The 19,528-nt window shown below is 39.7% G+C and overlaps 1 protein-coding gene across 4 annotated transcripts in view; it reads right to left on the reverse strand.

The window, feature by feature from the left end:
- Window positions 1–19,285, reverse strand: part of NALCN (sodium leak channel, non-selective) — a 342,682-nt gene extending 323,397 nt beyond the window's left edge. The window contains exons 1-2 of one of the 4 annotated variants that reach the window (XM_021929744.2): window positions 19,213–19,285; window positions 1,528–1,674 (exon numbers count right to left, since the gene is read on the reverse strand). In XM_021929744.2, the coding sequence (XP_021785436.1) occupies window positions 1,528–1,635 (108 nt within the window). In that variant the 5' untranslated portion in view covers window positions 1,636–1,674; window positions 19,213–19,285. Of the gene's footprint in view, window positions 1–1,527; window positions 1,675–19,082 lie in introns of all 4 variants that reach the window. The other 3 variants (XM_003914045.4, XM_009192178.4, XM_009192179.4) reach the window with 3 other exon arrangements.
- Window positions 19,286–19,528: the final 243 nt, after the last annotated feature.

Raw genomic sequence — 19,528 nt, forward strand, 5'->3', positions numbered from 1 at the left:
ATGCATCTAACACATACGCATATATAACAAGTATATATGTTATACATACATGACATTTATATGTATAGGTAATATGCATAGTGTTAACACATATATGTGTATATGTAATGTGTATATATGTGATATCTATATAACCTGTTATATGTTTATATGTATGCGCATATAACATGTATATATACATAAGACAATAGAGCCATAAATATATGTATTATATATACATGATCTACAATGTATATAATGTAAATATACACATATGATGTATATAAAATATACAGTTATTTATAGATAACATTGTATTTATATACAAATATAAAACAGGCTAAGTGGAAACAGAAGAGAAGTTCATTCCGTCTGTGGTGGAAATAAGCCTTTCAGAGGAGGATGCCAGGGGTGACATCTCAGCCAGTCCTAATGGATGAGGAGGATTTGACTCATCAGAGGAGCTGGGAAAGGGTCACTGGGGCCAGGGAGCAGTATGAGCAAAGGAAAGCAGTGTGAACAAGCCAGAGAGCCTAGAGGAGTAGGAGTCTGCTGATGGGGCTTGAGTGGATGTTGTGCTGACATGGGAAAGGAGCAGTTACTGGACAGGTTAGGTCCTGAATGAAAAGAAGCAGGAATGTCATACTAACAGATTTTAATTTGTAATGAAGGTAATACAGATGTTTCCATGATTATAAAGCAGAAGGGTGATGTGAATAAAAATAGAAATAGGTAAACAAATGTGAGCAGGCTGGGGAAGGAATCTGGAGGGCAGATTAGAGGGAGACAGATTGGGAAGGACAGCAAAGAGTCCAAGCAGATCCTGTGTGTATCATGGTTAGGGGAAAGACAAGCACTGCAAGAGGTAACAGGTCATTTCCTTTTGTTACTTCAGCACCAACCATGAGATGAGTAAGAAGTTGATCCTGCTCGGTTTTGCAGAGCTGAGTTTTCAACACTCATAGACATGCATGCCTGTCAGACTTAGCTCTGGTTGCTATGCTTTCTGGCATACAGTGGTGCCTAGCCTAGCAGTTCTTCCTCTCAAATCCTCATCAACTTAATTAGGCAGCGAAGGTGACAAATTCGTCAGAGATACTATCCATTATCTCATTGACCTTTTACTCAAAACTTGCAAATCAGAAGGAGACCTTTAATTCCAAACATGTGCTTATTGTCTCATGGATTCAGGCATGTTGACAACAAGTAAAGGAAGTTCGTTAAGAACAGGTTGCTCATCATGGACCCCAGATTCGGATCAGCCTGAGAAGTGGTATCATCACTACACCGCGTGACTCTGAGGACAGGGTGCAGTGTGGGGAGGGGAGGGGAGGGGATCGGACCACCCAGTGCATCTTCCCATGTGAGTAACTCACAGCGGCATCTCACTATTTCATTGGATTGTTCTCTACTTCCAGACTCTGAACCTCATCCATATTCTACTGCAGCTCAGACATTTTGAAGCCAAAGCTACATGATATTTGTATTTGTCAATCAAATTTCTCTTACATCCACTTACGCTTCTCCATACTCAAAGAAGAAACTTACTGGTTTGTTAATCCAGAGGATGTCAGCGTTGTCCGACAGAGACTCATCAGGACCAAAGTCAGTGACTGGCTGGGCTTCCACCCTGGAACTCTGCTTCCTTTTGAGCATGCTGAGGTTAGCTTTGGTGAGCAAGCACAAAACCACAGTCTGGGAAAAGGAAAAGTTGTATTTGTCATCTAAACCATCTTTCCTCTCATCAAAAAATTGAGTTCCCCACATAGATCTATGTATTTGTAAGGCATACATGTGTTCTATTCCATAGTGTATAAAGAACACATGAAAATAGAAACTTAAAAGGATGAGACAAAATTAATACCAATAGAAGCTTGATTTTTTTCTCCCAATGCAATAGATTATTTTATGCACTTCATAAGCAGTTTAGAGTCTAGTGATTTAGAATAGATAGAGTAAAATGGTTTGCTTCTTAGGGCAGACACATTATTGGGAAAATCTTTTTAGATATATGCTCTTATACCTAAAGCTGTCTCCACATACAGGTGCTCTGTGCTGGAACACTGCTGACTAATACAGACGAAACGTACGGATCTTCCCCATGATTTCCCCAGTGTTAATTTAACATGACATTCACAGACGTCTCTTACTTCCAACAGTAGTCCCAAGCTGATTTCCCAATTTTGTCCTCCCCAGACGGGAGTGAGGCCAGAAAGAATGGGGGAAGAACCTCCTCTAAATGGAGATTTTTTTAAATGAATGCAGTAATTATCTAAATTCTTCCAGCTACTCTGAAGTAAACTTTTCATGAAATTACATTGAGGTGGGAGATGAGATGCCTGCTTACTGCTTAAATTTCCACAATTCTGAAACATCTACATCCTGTGACAGACATCACCTCCTTGTGGCCATTGCTATCGCCTTCCACAACTCGGCAGTCACTTGAAGGGGGGCTATTGTATGTCAGTCCTCAGGACTCAAATAGCAAGTAAGTGCAATACAATGTGAGAAGAACTGTTATAAAGGCAGGTGGTACCTGAAGATCCCTGAGTGGACTGTGAGACTTCCCATTTGATTAGCACTTGGATTGAGTCTTAAAGGAAGGTGAGGAACTAATGGCTACAGATATATACTATGTTTGGGATACTTAGTAATTATATTTTATTTGATCTTTACAACAGCCCTAACCAAAAAATTAAAAAAAAAAAAATCTCATCTTCTTATACATGCACGAGAAAAGCCAGCCTCAAGGCAGGTAATAACTTGTCCAAGGCCATCCAAGCAAACTTGAAATTTAAAATAAGCTCTGTTTGACTACAACGCGTAAGGGGTTTAGAGTTGGCCATGCTGAAGCTGAGGACTATTAAGAGAATTTCTCAAGGCAGGTAACAGAGAAGAAGAGCGCTTCAGGCAGTGCACAGCTGTGCCGAGCCAGGAAAACGAAAACGTAGCCCTGCAGTTTTAACATCAGGCGGGTTCACTGGCTCTCCTATCCGGTGCTCCATGGATCTAGAGAAAGAAACCTAACTAAGGACAATGGGTGCCACTTAGTCCTCACCGGAGTTCAAAAAGCACAAGAACATGTTTGCAGTGTGTGTGTGTGTGTGTGCGCGCAGATGCAGTTTTCACTGGAAAAGAGAATAAAATACAGAAACTCAGAACAAACCAGCTCCAAATCTGATTGCCTGTATTGAGCACCTACCTCCATCATTATGTGCTCCTTTATCTACCTGGTCAGGTATCGCTGCCTAACTCTCCTGATATGGGTTGGCTGTGTCCCCCACCAAATTTCATCTTGAATTATAATCCCCACGATCCCCATGTGTGGAGAGAGGGGTTGAATTACAGTGGCGGTTTCCCCCATGCTGTTCTCATGATAGTGAGTTCTCACAAGATCTGATGGGTTTTATAAGTGTTTGACAGTTCCTACTTCACACACTCTTTCTCTCTCCTGCTGCCTTGTGAAGAAGGTGTCTTCCACCATGATTGTAAGTTTCCTGAAGCCTCCCCAGCCATGCAGAATGGAGTCAATTAAACTTCTTTCCTTTATAAATTACCCAGTCTCAGGCATTTCTTTATAGAAGGGTGAAAACAGACTGATACACCTCACATTCCCAGAAGAAAAAAGCTAACTGGCTTTAAGACATGCTAGGTATTTCCAGGCTGTTATTGCTCTGAATATTGAGTTTGAATATGGGCTTTGCAGTAGGCTGCACTAATTAATTTATGTTATATAATTGGAGTTTGGAACTCTTTGATATCCCATGTAAATATATGCAGAGTATTTAAAGTGTTTTTTTTTTTTCTCTCTCTCTGATTTACTGGTAGTGGGGAAGGAACTCTGGTGGCCTCAATTTGAGATGCCTCTTCAATGACAGTCTCCTATACATCCAAATACTGAGTGTACATAGAATCTTTTAGAAATCCTTCAAGATGACAGTACAAAGGAGCAAGTAAAAGAGTGGTTTCACCATGTAGTTCAAAGATTATATGAGGAATTTTATAGATCTTTCCACAAGTCCTCTTTCACTGAGCAGTGGAGACAACGGGCATATGAATTCCATGCACCTTTATTATCAATACGCCATCTAAAGCAAAAATGATTTTTGATTATGGATTTGTTTATCTAGAAAAATACTTGCCCAGAATTTATTGTTTTTTAAAAATTCCCACTTTAGTTTTATCTGACCAACCAAAACAGTGTGATTAAAACTGAATGACATTAGCTGTCACTCACATTTACCTTCACTTTACCTGCTCCCAGGTGCCACTTAATCAAACAGTGCCCAAGAAATGATCTAAGCTCCAAAGATACCTGGCTAATCCACACATATATAAAAACTCAACAAGTAGCTCCTGGATCTCTAGAAATTTCATTGATTTAATACATTAAATATTATATTCAAGTAGTAAAGTAAAGTAAATTTAAGTTACAAACACATGAGGAATTCAAAATTAATTTTAGGTGGTTGACTGTAATGTTCATTTACAAACAGAAATATTGTTTTATGCCTTCATTCATGTTGAATCAATATAACTGCATACGGCAGACCTATTATTCCTCTGATAAAAACCAGTAGGGATATTTAAGTATCCTAGGTAAGCTTATTATTTTGATAGGAAATTGCTTCTGTGTATCTTAGCCTTATCACTATTATGTTTTTATAAGCCAATATCTCTTTTTTCTGTTTACTGAAGTGTCCTTCATAAGACAGTACACAAAGTTTGAAAAACCTGGCTTTCCAAAGGTTTCCTACATTTATTAAAAGAAGTTGGTATTTAAATAGTTCAATATCGGGAGAGAGGTCGCACAGTCACAATGTGTCCATTAATAAATCTTTTACGCAGAAACAGCTTATAGCAACTCAGGAAACATTCATTCATCTCATGTTCATTGCTGTTTTAAATGGTTAAGATCCAATTTTTGTATTCTGTGATAGCAATTTCATTTCTATTGGTATATACTTTCCCTACTTCATTCCAGCCCCCTCTTCACGGTATTGAAATTAAAATATTCCATTTTCTTTAACTGCAATGTCCTTGCAACACTATGGGTCATTTCTTTCCCTTGCAGCTCTCTTGGGTTCAGTATTAAAGTCTTTTGAATCTTCTCCTGTCTTCCAAATTATGGTTCACAGCATGCTGTTCTTGCCTGTCCTCTTTACTTAACCCCTTAAGTGATCACCTGTTGTTACAGTTTCCATTACCATCTGTGTCCAGCTACCAATTTAGAGAGGTATCGGTGCTGCTTCCCCCGCAGATGTAGGAAGACGGTGCCAACACCATCATGAACAAAGATGCAGCCTGAGAGAGTGACATGAGCCAGGCATCCTTCTGCTTTTCTCCTTCCTCTCTTGTCCCAGACTTTACTGCTCTGAACTCTTCAGGTTCCCCACGTGCAGTGGGAAGGCCCAGCAGGTTCTCTTTGCACCCACTCTCAGTAGTGGATTGTTTTCTTGTTCATTCATTCCATATATGTACAATGGCCTTTTTCACCTATCCCCATTTCTAGACTCCTTTCTAGGTAGGCCATGGGTCCTCAGGTCTGGGATGCCTTTCAAAATGTTCCCATTTTATATTTAAAAAAATCAGCTTCCAAACATGCTTTAGGTCTCTTTTGTAGCCTAGAAAACCTCAGTGTATCTTCTTGTTTCTCACTCACTCATCTGTTCATTCATTCATTCACACAGCAAATATTATGCATCCACTGTGGTATCAGGCACTGCAGTATGTGCTGGATATACAGCACTGAATAAAAAGGCATTCTTGAAGATTACAAACTGCCTACTTTATTTAACCTTATGTTTCCAGGACCCTGCGTCCCACTGATTTGTACATGCACTTCCTTTCACACTCATACAACATGCTGCACTCAGATTGGCTAAACATACCATTGTTCACCATCCTGCAACCTTTACTCAACTAATTCAAACCCTTTATCCCAGTCATGTCCTCTTTGTTATCCAATGCCAATTCCACATCAGTCTTTTCTAATTCCCTAACTTAACTCATGAAGACTTTTTGTCTATGTGTGTGATTTATTTGTTATAACTGAAAGACTTAATATTTGGGAATAAGGATGTGAGAAGAGAAACACACAACTTGTATAAAATCAAAGCATCTATTTCATTCTAAAAAGCCCCAAAGAAGACAGAAGTCATTGGCTCATTTTTAATCATTAAGTTATTATTAAGATTATCAATACGTCAATATCAACAAGTACTCTTCTGATAACTGTTGTGCATAAACCGTGGGGTCTTTAGGAGTGCAAGTGAAACTGCTTACCAACTGCCCTATTCAAGACACAGACACACACATACACACTTAATGGTGGGTTTTTATCTCATTGCTTAGTATCCCTGGCACAGTTGGAGAAGGAAATTAAGAAAAGAAAATGTTCAATAACATCTCTGGGACCCTTCACCTCAAATTCTGACTTTCATGTCTTTGGGAAACCAACCATCATTGCTAGCAGAAGTTACTCATTCATTCATGTTTGCATAATTGTTTTGATTTTTTAACTATCCTGACCATTATGTTAAGTGATGTGGATTTAACATTGAACAAAACATACTACGTGTTTTCCCTCCATATTCCTGACATGGAAGACAATATGCTGTATTTAAAGGCAGAGTGGCTGATTAATTAAAAGAGAGCCTCTACTGTGGTGCACTTTCTCTTCAACCTCCATCTAGTGGTTTTCTTATTCCTTCAGTACCTTACTGCTAGCTCCATACTATCTTCCTAGGCAAAGAATATTGAACGGTGGATTCCCAACATGTTACTGTGCTATTGGGCATAATGAGATTCATGCAAAAATCCAGGAGAGCTGACTGGTCTTTGCCTAGATGTCAAATACTTCAACCTTAAATTAAGTTAGAAGAAAGTAATTCTATTTTTATTTTATTTTCATGAACACAAGTAATACAGGTTTGTTGTAGAAAAATTAGAAAAACTATATAAACAAAATAAGAAACAAAAATGAAAGCCATCAGGAATTCCATTTCTAGAGACTCAATCAGCTTTGCAAAGAATTTGTTGAGCACATACATTGTATCTGCCACTGAACAAGGGGCTGCAGATGAAGTAATAATTAGTTATGGTCTCTTGTGGAATTTTCTTTAGCTAGGGTGCTTACTCTCCAAGAGGATATCAATTGTATCTCTTTTAGGACTTTCTTTTCCATATATATTTTTCCATGCATACACTTATTTTTAAATGGCTGCTTACACAGGGTTTTGTAACCACATGTTTAAAATATATGTTCTGTTAACATCGCCCTCTGTCAATAAATATGCATGTGCAGAAAATCCTAACTGTAAGTAAACACTACCTTCAAACATCTGCACCCCTTCCTTGTCTTTCTTGTCCCATAGCTCATTTACATGTGTATACGTGCAAGGCCTTACAAAGTGAACCAATATAAGCACAGCTTTCCAGATTAGGTTCCCAGTGTTAAATTTGTATGGAGAAAGGCATTACCTCATATTTTGAAGACACATGTATTTGATGTTACCAATTTGTTAATGTAGGCATTACAATATTAATTCTTATTTCAAATGTTTTTATTTCTTCCTCTTTTTAGTTCCAATAGCCACGGAACTTAAAACAACAAACCACCAAAATCTGCATTTGAACAACAGCTTCCTGCCCTTTCCCTATATGCACATTTAAATCTTCAGTTTTACCTCAATACACCATAATGAAAATTTGACGACAAAAGGGGATGCTTATTCCTGAGGCTGGAACAGCAAGATGTCCTTGTTTCTGTAAAGTTTGTCCATTTTGTTTGCCAAGTTCCTTCTCAGACAGAAGACATGTCCACTCAGACCAAATGAATATAGCATCATACATTTTATGCTATGGTTTCAATTAGGAAAAAATACCCCATATTTTTGTCTTATTATCTGTTATCCAACATCCATCCACCTGCTTCATGTGTCACCATCCCTGCCCACTGCACCATCCTCCAGCTCCCAGGGCACATTTTAGCCTCAGAGCTACTGATACCTGCACCTCCCTCTGCCCAGTTGAATGTCCTCTCTGTGCATCTCAAGTGTTTGAACTTCCCCTGCTTCTTTGAGCCCAGATCATCTGTGTCCTGTATGCTCACACTCTTCCTCTCCCTCCATGAGGTCACCTCTCACGACCTCCACAGCTTCTTACATGCACAGGGCACTTTCCAGACCAGAATCCAGCAACTCTGCTGTCTTCCATTTAGGGGCTGCTCAATGACTGCCTTGAGATTTCAATTATCACAACCATTTAAGGGAAAGTGTTAAAAACAGAAGTTGATGTAAAACTGATGTTATCTCCTACTCAGAATGCTTTCTCCAAAGGAAAATAGCCTTCAGTAGCTCACACACACATGCACACACACATACACCCCATGCAAAAGTGCTTTGGGACACATGAGAGTTTCCACGGTAAAACAGTGAGCTCATTGGTTGATTTCAACCCCAATTATGTTTACCGTCATGCAGAAACAGAGTCCTTCCAACAAAAATGTTAGTTGAGGGATTATTATGTGCCTCATGTAGGCTGTTTAAGAATATCATACATTTTCAGGCCAGGCATGGTGGCTCACACTTGTAATCCTAGCATTTAGGGAAGCTGAGGCAGTGGATCGCTTGAGTACAGGAGTTCAAGATCGACCTGGGCAACATGGAGAAAACCCATCTCTACAAAAAACACAAAAGTTAGCTGGGAGTAGTGGCATGAACCTGTAGTCCCAGCTACTCAGGAGTCTGAGGTGGGAGGATCACTTGAGCCCGGGAAGTAGAGGCTGCAGTGAGCCAAGATCATACTACTGCACCTCAGCCTGGGCGACGGAGTAAGACCCTGTCTCAAAAAGAAAAAATGAAAAAAGAATATGCATTGTGTCATTCAATTTTCACAAGAACCATTTTACAGATGAGGAAACTTAGGCACAGAGACAAGACGGGACAATGTGCCTTACAGAACTATTGAATCAAACCTTAAGGATATTACAGAATGGAAAGGAAATAAGAAAATGACTTTTTCAATATATTTAAATCATATAGCCTGGTGATTACAAACTCTTGGCATCAATTATTTTTTGTGCAAATAGTACAGACATTTCTCATCTCCTGAAATTGAATCCATTTTTATTATGACTCACTTTATGATTTTTCTCACCACACACTTATAAAAATGTCAATTTTTTTCTGGCAGAAAATCATCAAACCTCTAATTAAATCTATCTAAATGACCCTAAATGACCCTTTCAGGTTTCTGAAAATATTATCCATTTATCATTCATTTCTCCTTGAGGATGAATCATAGAAATATTCTATTATACCTTCATTATTTTTTCTCTAAATTTGGTAAAGAATGAGAAAAACGTATTTACTAACTCCCATTTGATAATCTCACCCCATGTAGTGAAGAGACAGATTTCTCCACTTCCTAAAGTGACAGATTTCTTCACTTCCTAGAGTTAGTTTTAGTCTCATAATTTCTTGACTGACTAGGCTAAGAATGTGAAAACTAAAAAATAGATTCCACCTATGACACAGGCTAAAAAAATATGTATGTATCTTTTTTTATGGAGATTGTGTGAGAGCAATTAAAAGGTATGTATTGAGAAAGTCTTTCTGTCATACCCAAAATCCAAAGCCCAGAACACAGATGTCATGATGCTGTTTTGTAGTGTTCTCTGTTCTTTTAGCAAGGAAACTGCAGACAAAACAGAAATTCTCTATCAAAAGTTTATCAAGAGGTGACTGTTTATTTGATAAAAAATCATACTCTATAAGTTTCCAATCATAATGTGTTGGAATATCCTGGAAGGTGGTAAACTCCTTTCTGGATACTCTCAGGGGGAATGACTGCACGTTTTAGAGTTTGCAGAAAAGATTTCTCCTCTGTCCAGGACTTTGCAATAGATGATATCCGAAGCGACTTGCAATGATAAAAGTGATTAATGTTGACACTGCTCAGATTTTTATGCATTTGATCATTTCTCAGGGTAGAATGAAGGTCCATAAACTACTGTGCATAATTACAGACTAGAAGCAAGCTTAGACATTATGTACTCATTTTTTTTTAACTTGAAACATGAGAACAAATATTATTGAAAGCTTACTCTGTGCCAGGCACTATTCTAAGCATTTAATATTTCTCTGAAGTAGTTTTTAGTATTATTCCCACTATATAGATTAAAAATTGGAGGCAAACATGCCCAGACCCACATGAATTGGAAGCAAGTTTAGAATCCAAGTAGTCTATTTGTTGGGAGAACAGAGGTAGGGGGAGGGAGGGAGAGAAATGGTGAAGCATTTGACTTTCACTTTTTAACCTTAAGAACTTTTGTACATTTCACAAACATGAACTTCTGTACATGTTCACAAAGATGATGTGCTTTATTTCTAATTTCTTTAAAACAAGTAAAACACTAACAAATGTTTTCAGTTTAAACAAGTTACACCTAACATTTGCTGAGGGTTTATTATGTGTGAGGCTGTTACCTATTTCTCACCATGCCCCAATGAGGCAAGTGTCTCTCTCTATTATTCTGATTTTACAGGTGAAACTGAGGTTTGGAGAAGATAAGTGTCTTGCCTGGGGTCACACGGTTAGGCTCTGATAAACCACAAGGGAGCCAGGTCTTTCTGATTTCCACCCCAGGAATACTTTGCTGTCCATGTCTGCTTTCAGTCTGACCCTTCCAAGGCTTTGTGAATAGAACAGTCTTCTTTCCCAGAGAACAGAGACAGGAGTCTCCAAGTCCCTGCCTATTCCATGTCTAAGTAATAAAACCAAATTAGAGTATGCCTGCCACTAGACTTGCAATGCCAGTCCTTCCGGGCCCTCTCAAGCAAGCCTCTCCTCCGGGTATCCTCAGCTTGTGAACTTCAATGAGCTGGATGCATCTTTCCATGTAATCTGGCCTCTGCTCAGAGGAAAGACAGCAGCTCTGTATTTTCTCTCTTAAATTTAGCCTGGAGTCCTGCGTCTCCCCCAGCAACACAGCAGAGAACATGTTCGCAGGAAAACTAAGATAGCATCAAAAATCTGACCCCCTGAGCATCACAGCAGCAATGTGTGTCTTCACAACAGAACAGCGGCCCCCTCCCCTGCCCCTGCAGGTAGAGGACTGCTGTGGGTGATTTTCTATCTAATTTTGTACAAAAGTCAAGGCCCTGATTTGGCTGCCTGGTTTTCTCTTTTCTTCCTTCTCTTTTTCTTTCTGCCTCTCTCTTTCTCTCTCTCTCCTCCAAATGCCACCTGCCACTTTTCTTTTGGGGTACTCATTCATCTATGTTTTGGTCCTCACTAAATCCTAATGTAGCTCTGCAAAAAACAGAATTTTACATGCATGGTCCAGTCCCAGCCGACTTCAAGGGCTACCCAAGGTGGTGACCACACAGGGGAAGGCAAATGTTTCAAAGAACCATCTCCAAAAACAGACTCTTCTGTTTTCTTTTTGTCAAGGTACTGATTAGAAATAGTTCCCCACTTTTTATTAGTCTATTTCCTAAATTCCAAAGTAAAGCAGCAGGCTATTTTTCTCTGGTTATTTCTAGAAATACTCCAAAACTGTCATTACTTCTCCAAGGATTCTATTTTGTTTTATGTTTTTAATCATGAAAATTGAATTTTCTTTGGCCGTTAAAAGCGATTGGGTTTGCTAAAGGGATTCAATACACACCACAATGCCCCAATGCCCTTTTGCCATTGTACCCTGCATGCTCAAACTATAACTGGTATTGCACCTACATGCCCAAACTATAACTGTCAAGCAGTATGAGAAGGAACTGGGTTGTATTTTTGTCACCTACATCATGGTAATTTTTATTTTTGTTTAATTGTAGTAGGAGCATTTAACATGAGAACTGTTTTAACAGATATTTAAATTCACAATAAAATGTTAACTACAGGCACAATGTCATAACACAGATCTCTAGAGCTCACTTATCTTGCATAACTGAAAGGTTCCACCCAGTAATTTAACAACTCCCATTTTCCCCTCCTCCTAGCCCCTGGCCACCACTCCTACTCTGTGCTAAGTATATATCCTACTCTATATTAATTATCCAGTGTTGGATTTATTTTGATGAGCTGCTGCTATCATTTATATATTATGAAAAACCAGAAAGGGAATACTTATTTTGATTGTGGTTGTTTAATCTTATAATATGAATCTGTAAAGGTTGGATAAAGAAGGTGGATGGTTTAAAACAGTGGTTTTCAAAACTTGCTACTATGTTTAAATATAACAGAAAATCAAAGTGAGATTATGTTTTTGTGGTTGTTTCATTTTGCAATATGAATCCACAAAATTTGCTCAAAAGGGGATGGTTTAAAATAGTAATTCCTAAAGACTGCTTAACATATGAATTATCAAGGGAGGTTCAGAAACATTCTCAACACTGTAAACTGAATGGTTCTGTGTTCCTCAAGTCATATGCTGAAGCTCTTACCTCTAATGTATTTGGAGGTGGGGCCTTTGGGAGGTCATAAGGCCATGAAGGTGGAGCCCCCATGAATGGGATTAGTGAATCTATAAGAAGAGCAGAGGCAGCTGAATCGTCTGTGTACCAGGAAGACAGCCCTCACAGGAATCAGCCAGCACCTCAATCTTGGACTTCTTAGTCTCCAGACTGTAAGAAACCAATGTCTGGAGTTTAAGCCACCTAGTCTGTGCTATTTGTTACAGCAGCCCAAGCTAACTAAGACACTCAAGCTGAGGCCTCCTTCACCTCAGACATACTAAATCAGAATCTTTAAGGGTAGAAAATAGGACACTGTATTTTTTAAAAAACATCTTCAGGTGATCCCTGCACACCTCTTCCATCACTGTTTCCAAACTAATGAGGCACCACTAGCCTAGATGCTCAGAAGAGAACACTTAGAAAGTTCACATTGCATAGTCAGGGCTCTTTGTGTGGAAAAGAATAAGAGAGTCTAATTATAAGCAATACAGGCGAAATATAAGTCTGAGACAAAAATTTTGATTTATAATTGTATGTATATATAGCATATTCTATTCTTATTTTCCTCAGAGATCTTCAGAATTTACTTTTAAAATAACTAACTTGCATTGTATACAGGAATTACATTCTTGCTTTATAAAAGGATAACTAAGGTATTTGGGTTTTTGTTGGGGTTTCTGTTATGATTTCCTAGTCTAGACTATACCTTTAAATTGCTATTCAATGCCTTCAATGAAAGGAAGCAAAATATATTGCCTGTGGAACTAATCTCATGTGAATTTCAAAATAATAATAAAACAGCTAGAAAAGAAAATGAAGCAAGGGATTTACCCTATAGATACTATTAACTGAAAGATAAAGCAGTAACAATTTCTTTTAACTGGACATAATAGAATACAATAGCACAATCACCCAAGCTTGATGATCAGAAATTATTTTTAACCTTGGACTCCCTTTCATTCGCTTCCTTCTGTCACCAAGATGTGGTAGCATTAGTTTTTGTGGACATTATTCTTTACCATTCACCTCTTGATTTCTATTACTGCAATCTGATTCCAGTTCTTCAATCTTGGAATTTTATACTCAATTTCTCCAGTGCGTTTCTTCACTAACCTCCTTGTCATCATTCCAATTTCTTGGCATTCTAATTTACCTTAAAGACACCTGTAGATCAATATTTCTCCCAGATTGGAATGCCATAGCTCTCAGTTTTTGCTATAGATTTAGAGTTTATATACGTCATAGTGAATTCATTCATGTTTTCATTTTTAAAACTTTATCCTCTTTTTTTTTCTTTTTTCTTTTTTTGTACTTCTTAAGATGAAATGCTGACTCTCAACACCATTTTAGGTCACAAAACCCTTTAAAAAGATATTGAGTCTATGGGCATTTTCCCCCCTCCCTTTCCCCTAAAATAAGCATCAGACTTTTTTTTTTTTTTTTTTTTTTTTTGAGACGGAGTCTCGCCCTGTCGCCCAGGCTAGAGTGTAATGGCACGATCTTGGCTCAATGTAACCTCTGCCTCCTGGGTTCAAATGATTCTCCTGCTTCAGCCTCCCTTCCCAAGTAGCTGAGATTACAGGTGCCCACCATCATGCCTAGCTAATTTTTTTGTATTTTTAGTAGGGACGGGGTTTCACCATGTTGGCCAGGATGGTCTCGAACTTCTGACCTCGTGATCCGCCCGTCTCAGCCTCCCAAAGTGCTGGGATTACAGGCATGAGCCACTGTGCCCGGCTAGCATTATGCTTTTGACTGTGCATGCTATAATGCTCTGATCATTGGTAAACATGGGACGCTTGTAGTTAAAACTGTATTAAAGATAGCAACTTTTATGACTTTAAGGACTTTTTTCTCATTTAATGAAACAATTTTTTGAACTGTTTTCTGATATTTACACACTTCTACTTCATCTTTGTTTTAGTGATATCGCTTGCCTAGTATATATTTCTTCACCTATTTATTTTTCATTTTTGACTCATTTACAACATAAGGTAATTGTCTACTGATATTTTTCAGAACTACAGATTTTCAGGACATTATTTTACTTTTGCTAATAATTTTAGAGAGGAAGTATAACATTAATCTAAATTTTCTCTTTGTGGATAAGTAATTTCTGAAGCATTTGATCACAATGCTGGTGAAATATTTTTCTTTTTATTGGTTTTCAAATCCAAAGTGTTTAACAGGCTATATCTAGATGTTGGCTAAGTTTTATTAATTGTTTTGGTACATGAAAACCTATTTTCATCCAAAGATTGGGATTGTTTTTAATCTAAAAGAAAAAAAGAATCTTATCTCACTTTAAAACATGGCTGTGTTCCATGCGCTGTGATCCTCTCTGTCAGGAAAAACATTTATTGGTGTGTCTCTGTTGGCTGTCTTCCATCTATATCATTCTCTCTCCAAACAACATCCTGTTTTCATCTCTTTTCCTTGCATAATTGGAAATAATTCTCACTCTTGATCTCTTCATAAAGGATTCTCTTGGCCTCAGTGTTGTGGTCTATCCTACTTCTAATTCTTCCACTCCTGCTGCGGAGGCCCACCCTCGCCCCCACCCTGGACCTGCGGGGTCAGTCCCCATTTCAGAACATATTCTGGTATGGCTGCCCTTGCCCTGGGACCTCATGGAGAAACTGCTTCAGGAGTCAAGCAATTCTGTTTTACCAAAAACCAGCTTCCAACTTTCAGCTTCACTCCTTCATACTAAGGGGCTCTTCCGGGGCCTCTCTTCCTTATTTTTTGTACACTACTCCTAGAAAGGAAATCGTGAACTGAACTTTAGTTTTTCCCATCAGACCTGTTCCATCTATACTGAATCTACCAGAAAATTCTGCAGCCTAGGAAAGAAAGATCCTCTTCTTCCTTTACCTGTGGGGGTACAGATTTCTCATTATATAAGCCCTTTTGATTGTTTACTTGAAGTCTGAGCAGGAAAGCAACAAGCAGAATTAGACTCCTGAACACAACAGCCAATTTTCTAAAGGAACTTGCATTGACTTTTTTTTTTTTTTTTTTCCAGCTTTGAACTTTTATAGTATTCCTATTTTGGCTTTACTCTAAGAGGTATATTTTAGCATCTGGTTTTCAGGTGATTTTTCTAAAGGTCAAGTTTTTATATAGCACAAAAGTCAAACATTCAAATTATTATGTTACCTTCTTTTATTTCTGTAAAAGAGGGAACAGGACCCACCAACACTTTTTGTAAAATGGCAGATTTACCTCAAAAGCAGATTAAGCCATTTATTCAAAATTATAATCTGAATTCATTAGGAAATCAATTTAAAGACAAACATATATCTCTATAATAATTCAGATACTTTTTTCAAAGATATAATTACTGGAAATTTATCATAAATAAATTATAATCTGAATTCTTCAGGAAACCAATTTGAAGATATGGATAGATCGATAGATGATAGATATGGGCATATTTGGATATTTATACTGAAAAACATAAAATAGAAATAAATCTCTACATTATAACTATCAGGACATTGTTTATAATGATGAAAAACTGGAAACAGCAAATGTCTAATTATAGAGGTATGGTTATATATATGAAGCTGTATTTACTGGTATGGTGTTATATAGCCATTTACAATTTTTAAGTAAAAAATTTATATAGAAATATTTTAAATGTTATAATAAATATTCAATGGAAAAAACAGTATAAAAGTTGTACAATGCCATGACTACAACTACCTAAAGTCAAGCCCTTAAAAATACTACAGAAAACACACAGATATTGTGGTCATTTGTCTTTGGTTATTAAAACTAGGTGTTTACTCTTTTTTTCTCTATCATTCTATCATCTCTATCAACTTTGGTTACTTTAAAATTCAAAAAATCAATTTAAAAAATTTAAGCATTTGCACAGAGTTTGAAGGTATAAAAATTTGTGCTGTTCCTTGAGACAGGTGAGAATTGTATAACATGATTGAAGCTCTAAAATGTTGATAACATTTTGGGGCAGGGGCATTCTTTTTTTATTTTTAAACAGAGTCTCACCCAAGTAACTGGGGCTACAGGGGTATACCACCACACCTGGTGAATTTTTATTTTTATTTTTTAGAGATGGGGTTTCACCATGTTGCCCAGGCTGGTCTGGAACTCTTGGGTTCAAGCAATTGGCCTGTCTCAGCCTCCCGAAGTGCTAGGATAATAGGCATGAGCCATCGTGCGTGGCCTTAGGGACCCTTCTTAATATGTTCACGCTCAATATCATAGTTTCCATGCCAAAACCAGAAAATAAGGCATCTCACTGTATATCCACCTGCTTACATACTTGTCTTTCCTGAAGGATTCTTAGGCTCTGGGTTTATCTCTTTTACTCACTCACAACCCAGCTTCTGGCCCAGTGCTTAGTTTATCTTAGCATATAGAGGTATAGATGTGAATTTTCATTCACAAACTTGAAATCCACATGTGACTCTGACCTGGGATAAATTTATTACAGCTATGGAAATTCTGAAATCATCTGAACATCATTGATAAATGATAAAATAAATGTGTACATTTGTGCACACACATACATGCAGACACAAAGCATGCAGGAATGATAAACAAACAAACAAAAAAATCAATTGGAACCCATTTCAAAGAAATGCCATACCCCAGAAGAAGAAAATGCTACTCAAATCTTCAGTTCACTAAATTGCAAGTAAATGACATTATTTTGAGTACACTTTTTTTTAAAGTACATTTTTTTCTCCTTTGAATATCTTGCAAGTCCTATCCAAAGTTATAAGTGTATTACCACTATTTTATGAGACATGCTTTCTCCTCGAGTTTTGTAGAGATTTTAGCATAGTCCTTATCAGTGACAGCACATTTATTCTGCAAACAGATTACGCCTTTTATGAACACAGAAGAGGATCTAACTGAACCTTTTCACTTTTTAAGTTTTTCTCCAAAGCCGGATTTTGTCTTCACACTGTCTGATTTTAGCAATGGCTAGGTCAAAGTATACCACAGAAGAATGAAAAATCGACTCTAGCATGTTCTCACTCATAGGTGGGAACTGAACAACGAGATCACTTGGACTCAGGAAGGGTAACATCACACACCGGGGCCTATCATGGGGAGGGGGGAGGGGGGAGGGATTGCATTGGGAGTTATACCTGATGTAAATGACGAGTTGATGGGTGCAGCAGACTAACATGGCACAAGTATACATATGTAACAAACCTGCATGTTATGCACATGTACCCTACAACTTAAAGTATAATAATAATAAATAAATAAATAAATAAATAAAAGAAAAAAAAAAAGTAAAAAAAAAAAAAAAAAAAAAAAAAAGAAAGGCACACAGAATGAAAACCAACAGTTAGGGAGTAAATGTTTCTTGTTGCAGATGTTTGGGAAGCCATGATTTTTATTTAGAACTGTGGAAACCTTATCTTTGAATTTAAAAAGCTAGTCCTGCGACGCATCTGCCTCAGGGGTAACTACCATAGTGAAACTGCTCCTCTCCCAGGCCATATCAAATCACAGTTGTAGCTACGAACATACGAATCATACATACATATATATATACACACACACACACAAACACATTTCAAAATCGCCACCTGTTAATTTTTGATCCCCTTTTAGAGGTGTTACCCACCAACTACTAACACAAAGGTCACTGGTCCTCAACCCACATTTCACCACCAGGGAAGTCGGGCCTAGCTGATGACCACGCGAACACCAGATTAAGAGTAAAACCTTCTGAGGCCTGAAAGTGAATGTGTATTCACACATCCTTAATAATACAGTCTCTGAAAAATTGTACCTGAAACTGAAAGATTTATCCTAAGGTATTTCAAGCACTAAGGGTCTGAGTTCAGCGTTCTCACACCATCCTGAGAGAGGAACATTAAGTCTGCAAAATGACCCCTGATCTGGGTTCTGGGCCCCCGGAGGGATCCCAGCCAGGCCATCCTTGCTGGTCTCTTAAAAGATTCAGTGACAAAATGGTGTTGCTTGACAGGACACTGTTTTGCGTTCGGTGTGGCCACCCTAATGACGGCTGCTTAACAAGGCCAATGAATACCATAAGGGACATTTAGCAAGGAGCAATCCACAGGAGTATGGGGGTGGGGTAAGGCCGCGGAGCCCCCGCGGAGACCTGCTGGAGCCGGGATGCCCTCCCCCATCGCCCCTGCCGCGCGTTGGCCCAGAGGTTTATCCAGGCAGCGGCACCGGTGTGGAGGGGGCAAGTGCAGCGCTGTCGTGATGCCCAGTGGCCTTGTCCTCAGCCACCTGCCCCCCAACACCTGCTAGATGCCCAGGCGGGGCAGGCCCGAGGTCTCGCCGGCCCTGGGCTTCCCAAGCTAGCCCAGGTGCATCCCGCGGCAGGCGCCCCCGACACCCACGCGCAGGAACAGGGAGGGCGCATCGCGGCTTCCGTGCCCCGGCCAGGCCGGCGAGGACCCCAACGCCCCGCTCTCGGGTGGAGGCTCCTTTCCCCAACCCTCCCCCGCGCGGGGCCCCAGCCCGCAGCCCCTCTCGCAGCCCCTCTCGCAGCCCCAGCGCCCCTGCGCCGTCCTGGCCCGGCCGGGCCGAGGAACCAACGGGCGCGCATCCCGGGCCTCGGGCGCAGGGCACGGAGCCGGCCGGGCCGCCGCCTCTCGGGCACCGGCGGCGGTGACCAACCTGTAACCCCAGCGCTCAGAGCTGTCATGGTGCCCGCGGGCGGCGGCGGGCGGCGGCGGCGACAGTGGGCGACAGGCAGGATCCGTGCCAGGCGGGGCGCCCACGGCGTGCGGGGACGCGGGCCCCTCACCTACAGCGGCTCCGCTCCGGCAGCGCGCTCGGCCCGGCTGGGGCCGCGGCTGGCGCTCGCCGTGTCATTCACTGAGCGCCGCCGGTGGCGGCGGGCTGGGGGAGGGGTGGGAGCTGGAGTTTTCGGGCCTTTAAAAAAATTATTATTTTATTTAAATTTTTAAAGTTAGCTTTGCTGCGGGGGCTGCAGTGATGCGGAAGGGCGGGCACCGCAGAGGAGGCTGCGCTGCAGTTGGTGGCGAGCGCCAGGGTCGGTCCTGGCAGTTCTTCTTGCCGGCTGCCACCCGCACTCAGTCTCACAGCAACAGCTGGGCTCT

This window comes from Papio anubis, chromosome 15, assembly GCF_008728515.1.
Source record: "Papio anubis isolate 15944 chromosome 15, Panubis1.0, whole genome shotgun sequence".
NCBI classification, from domain to species: Eukaryota; Metazoa; Chordata; class Mammalia; order Primates; family Cercopithecidae; genus Papio; species Papio anubis.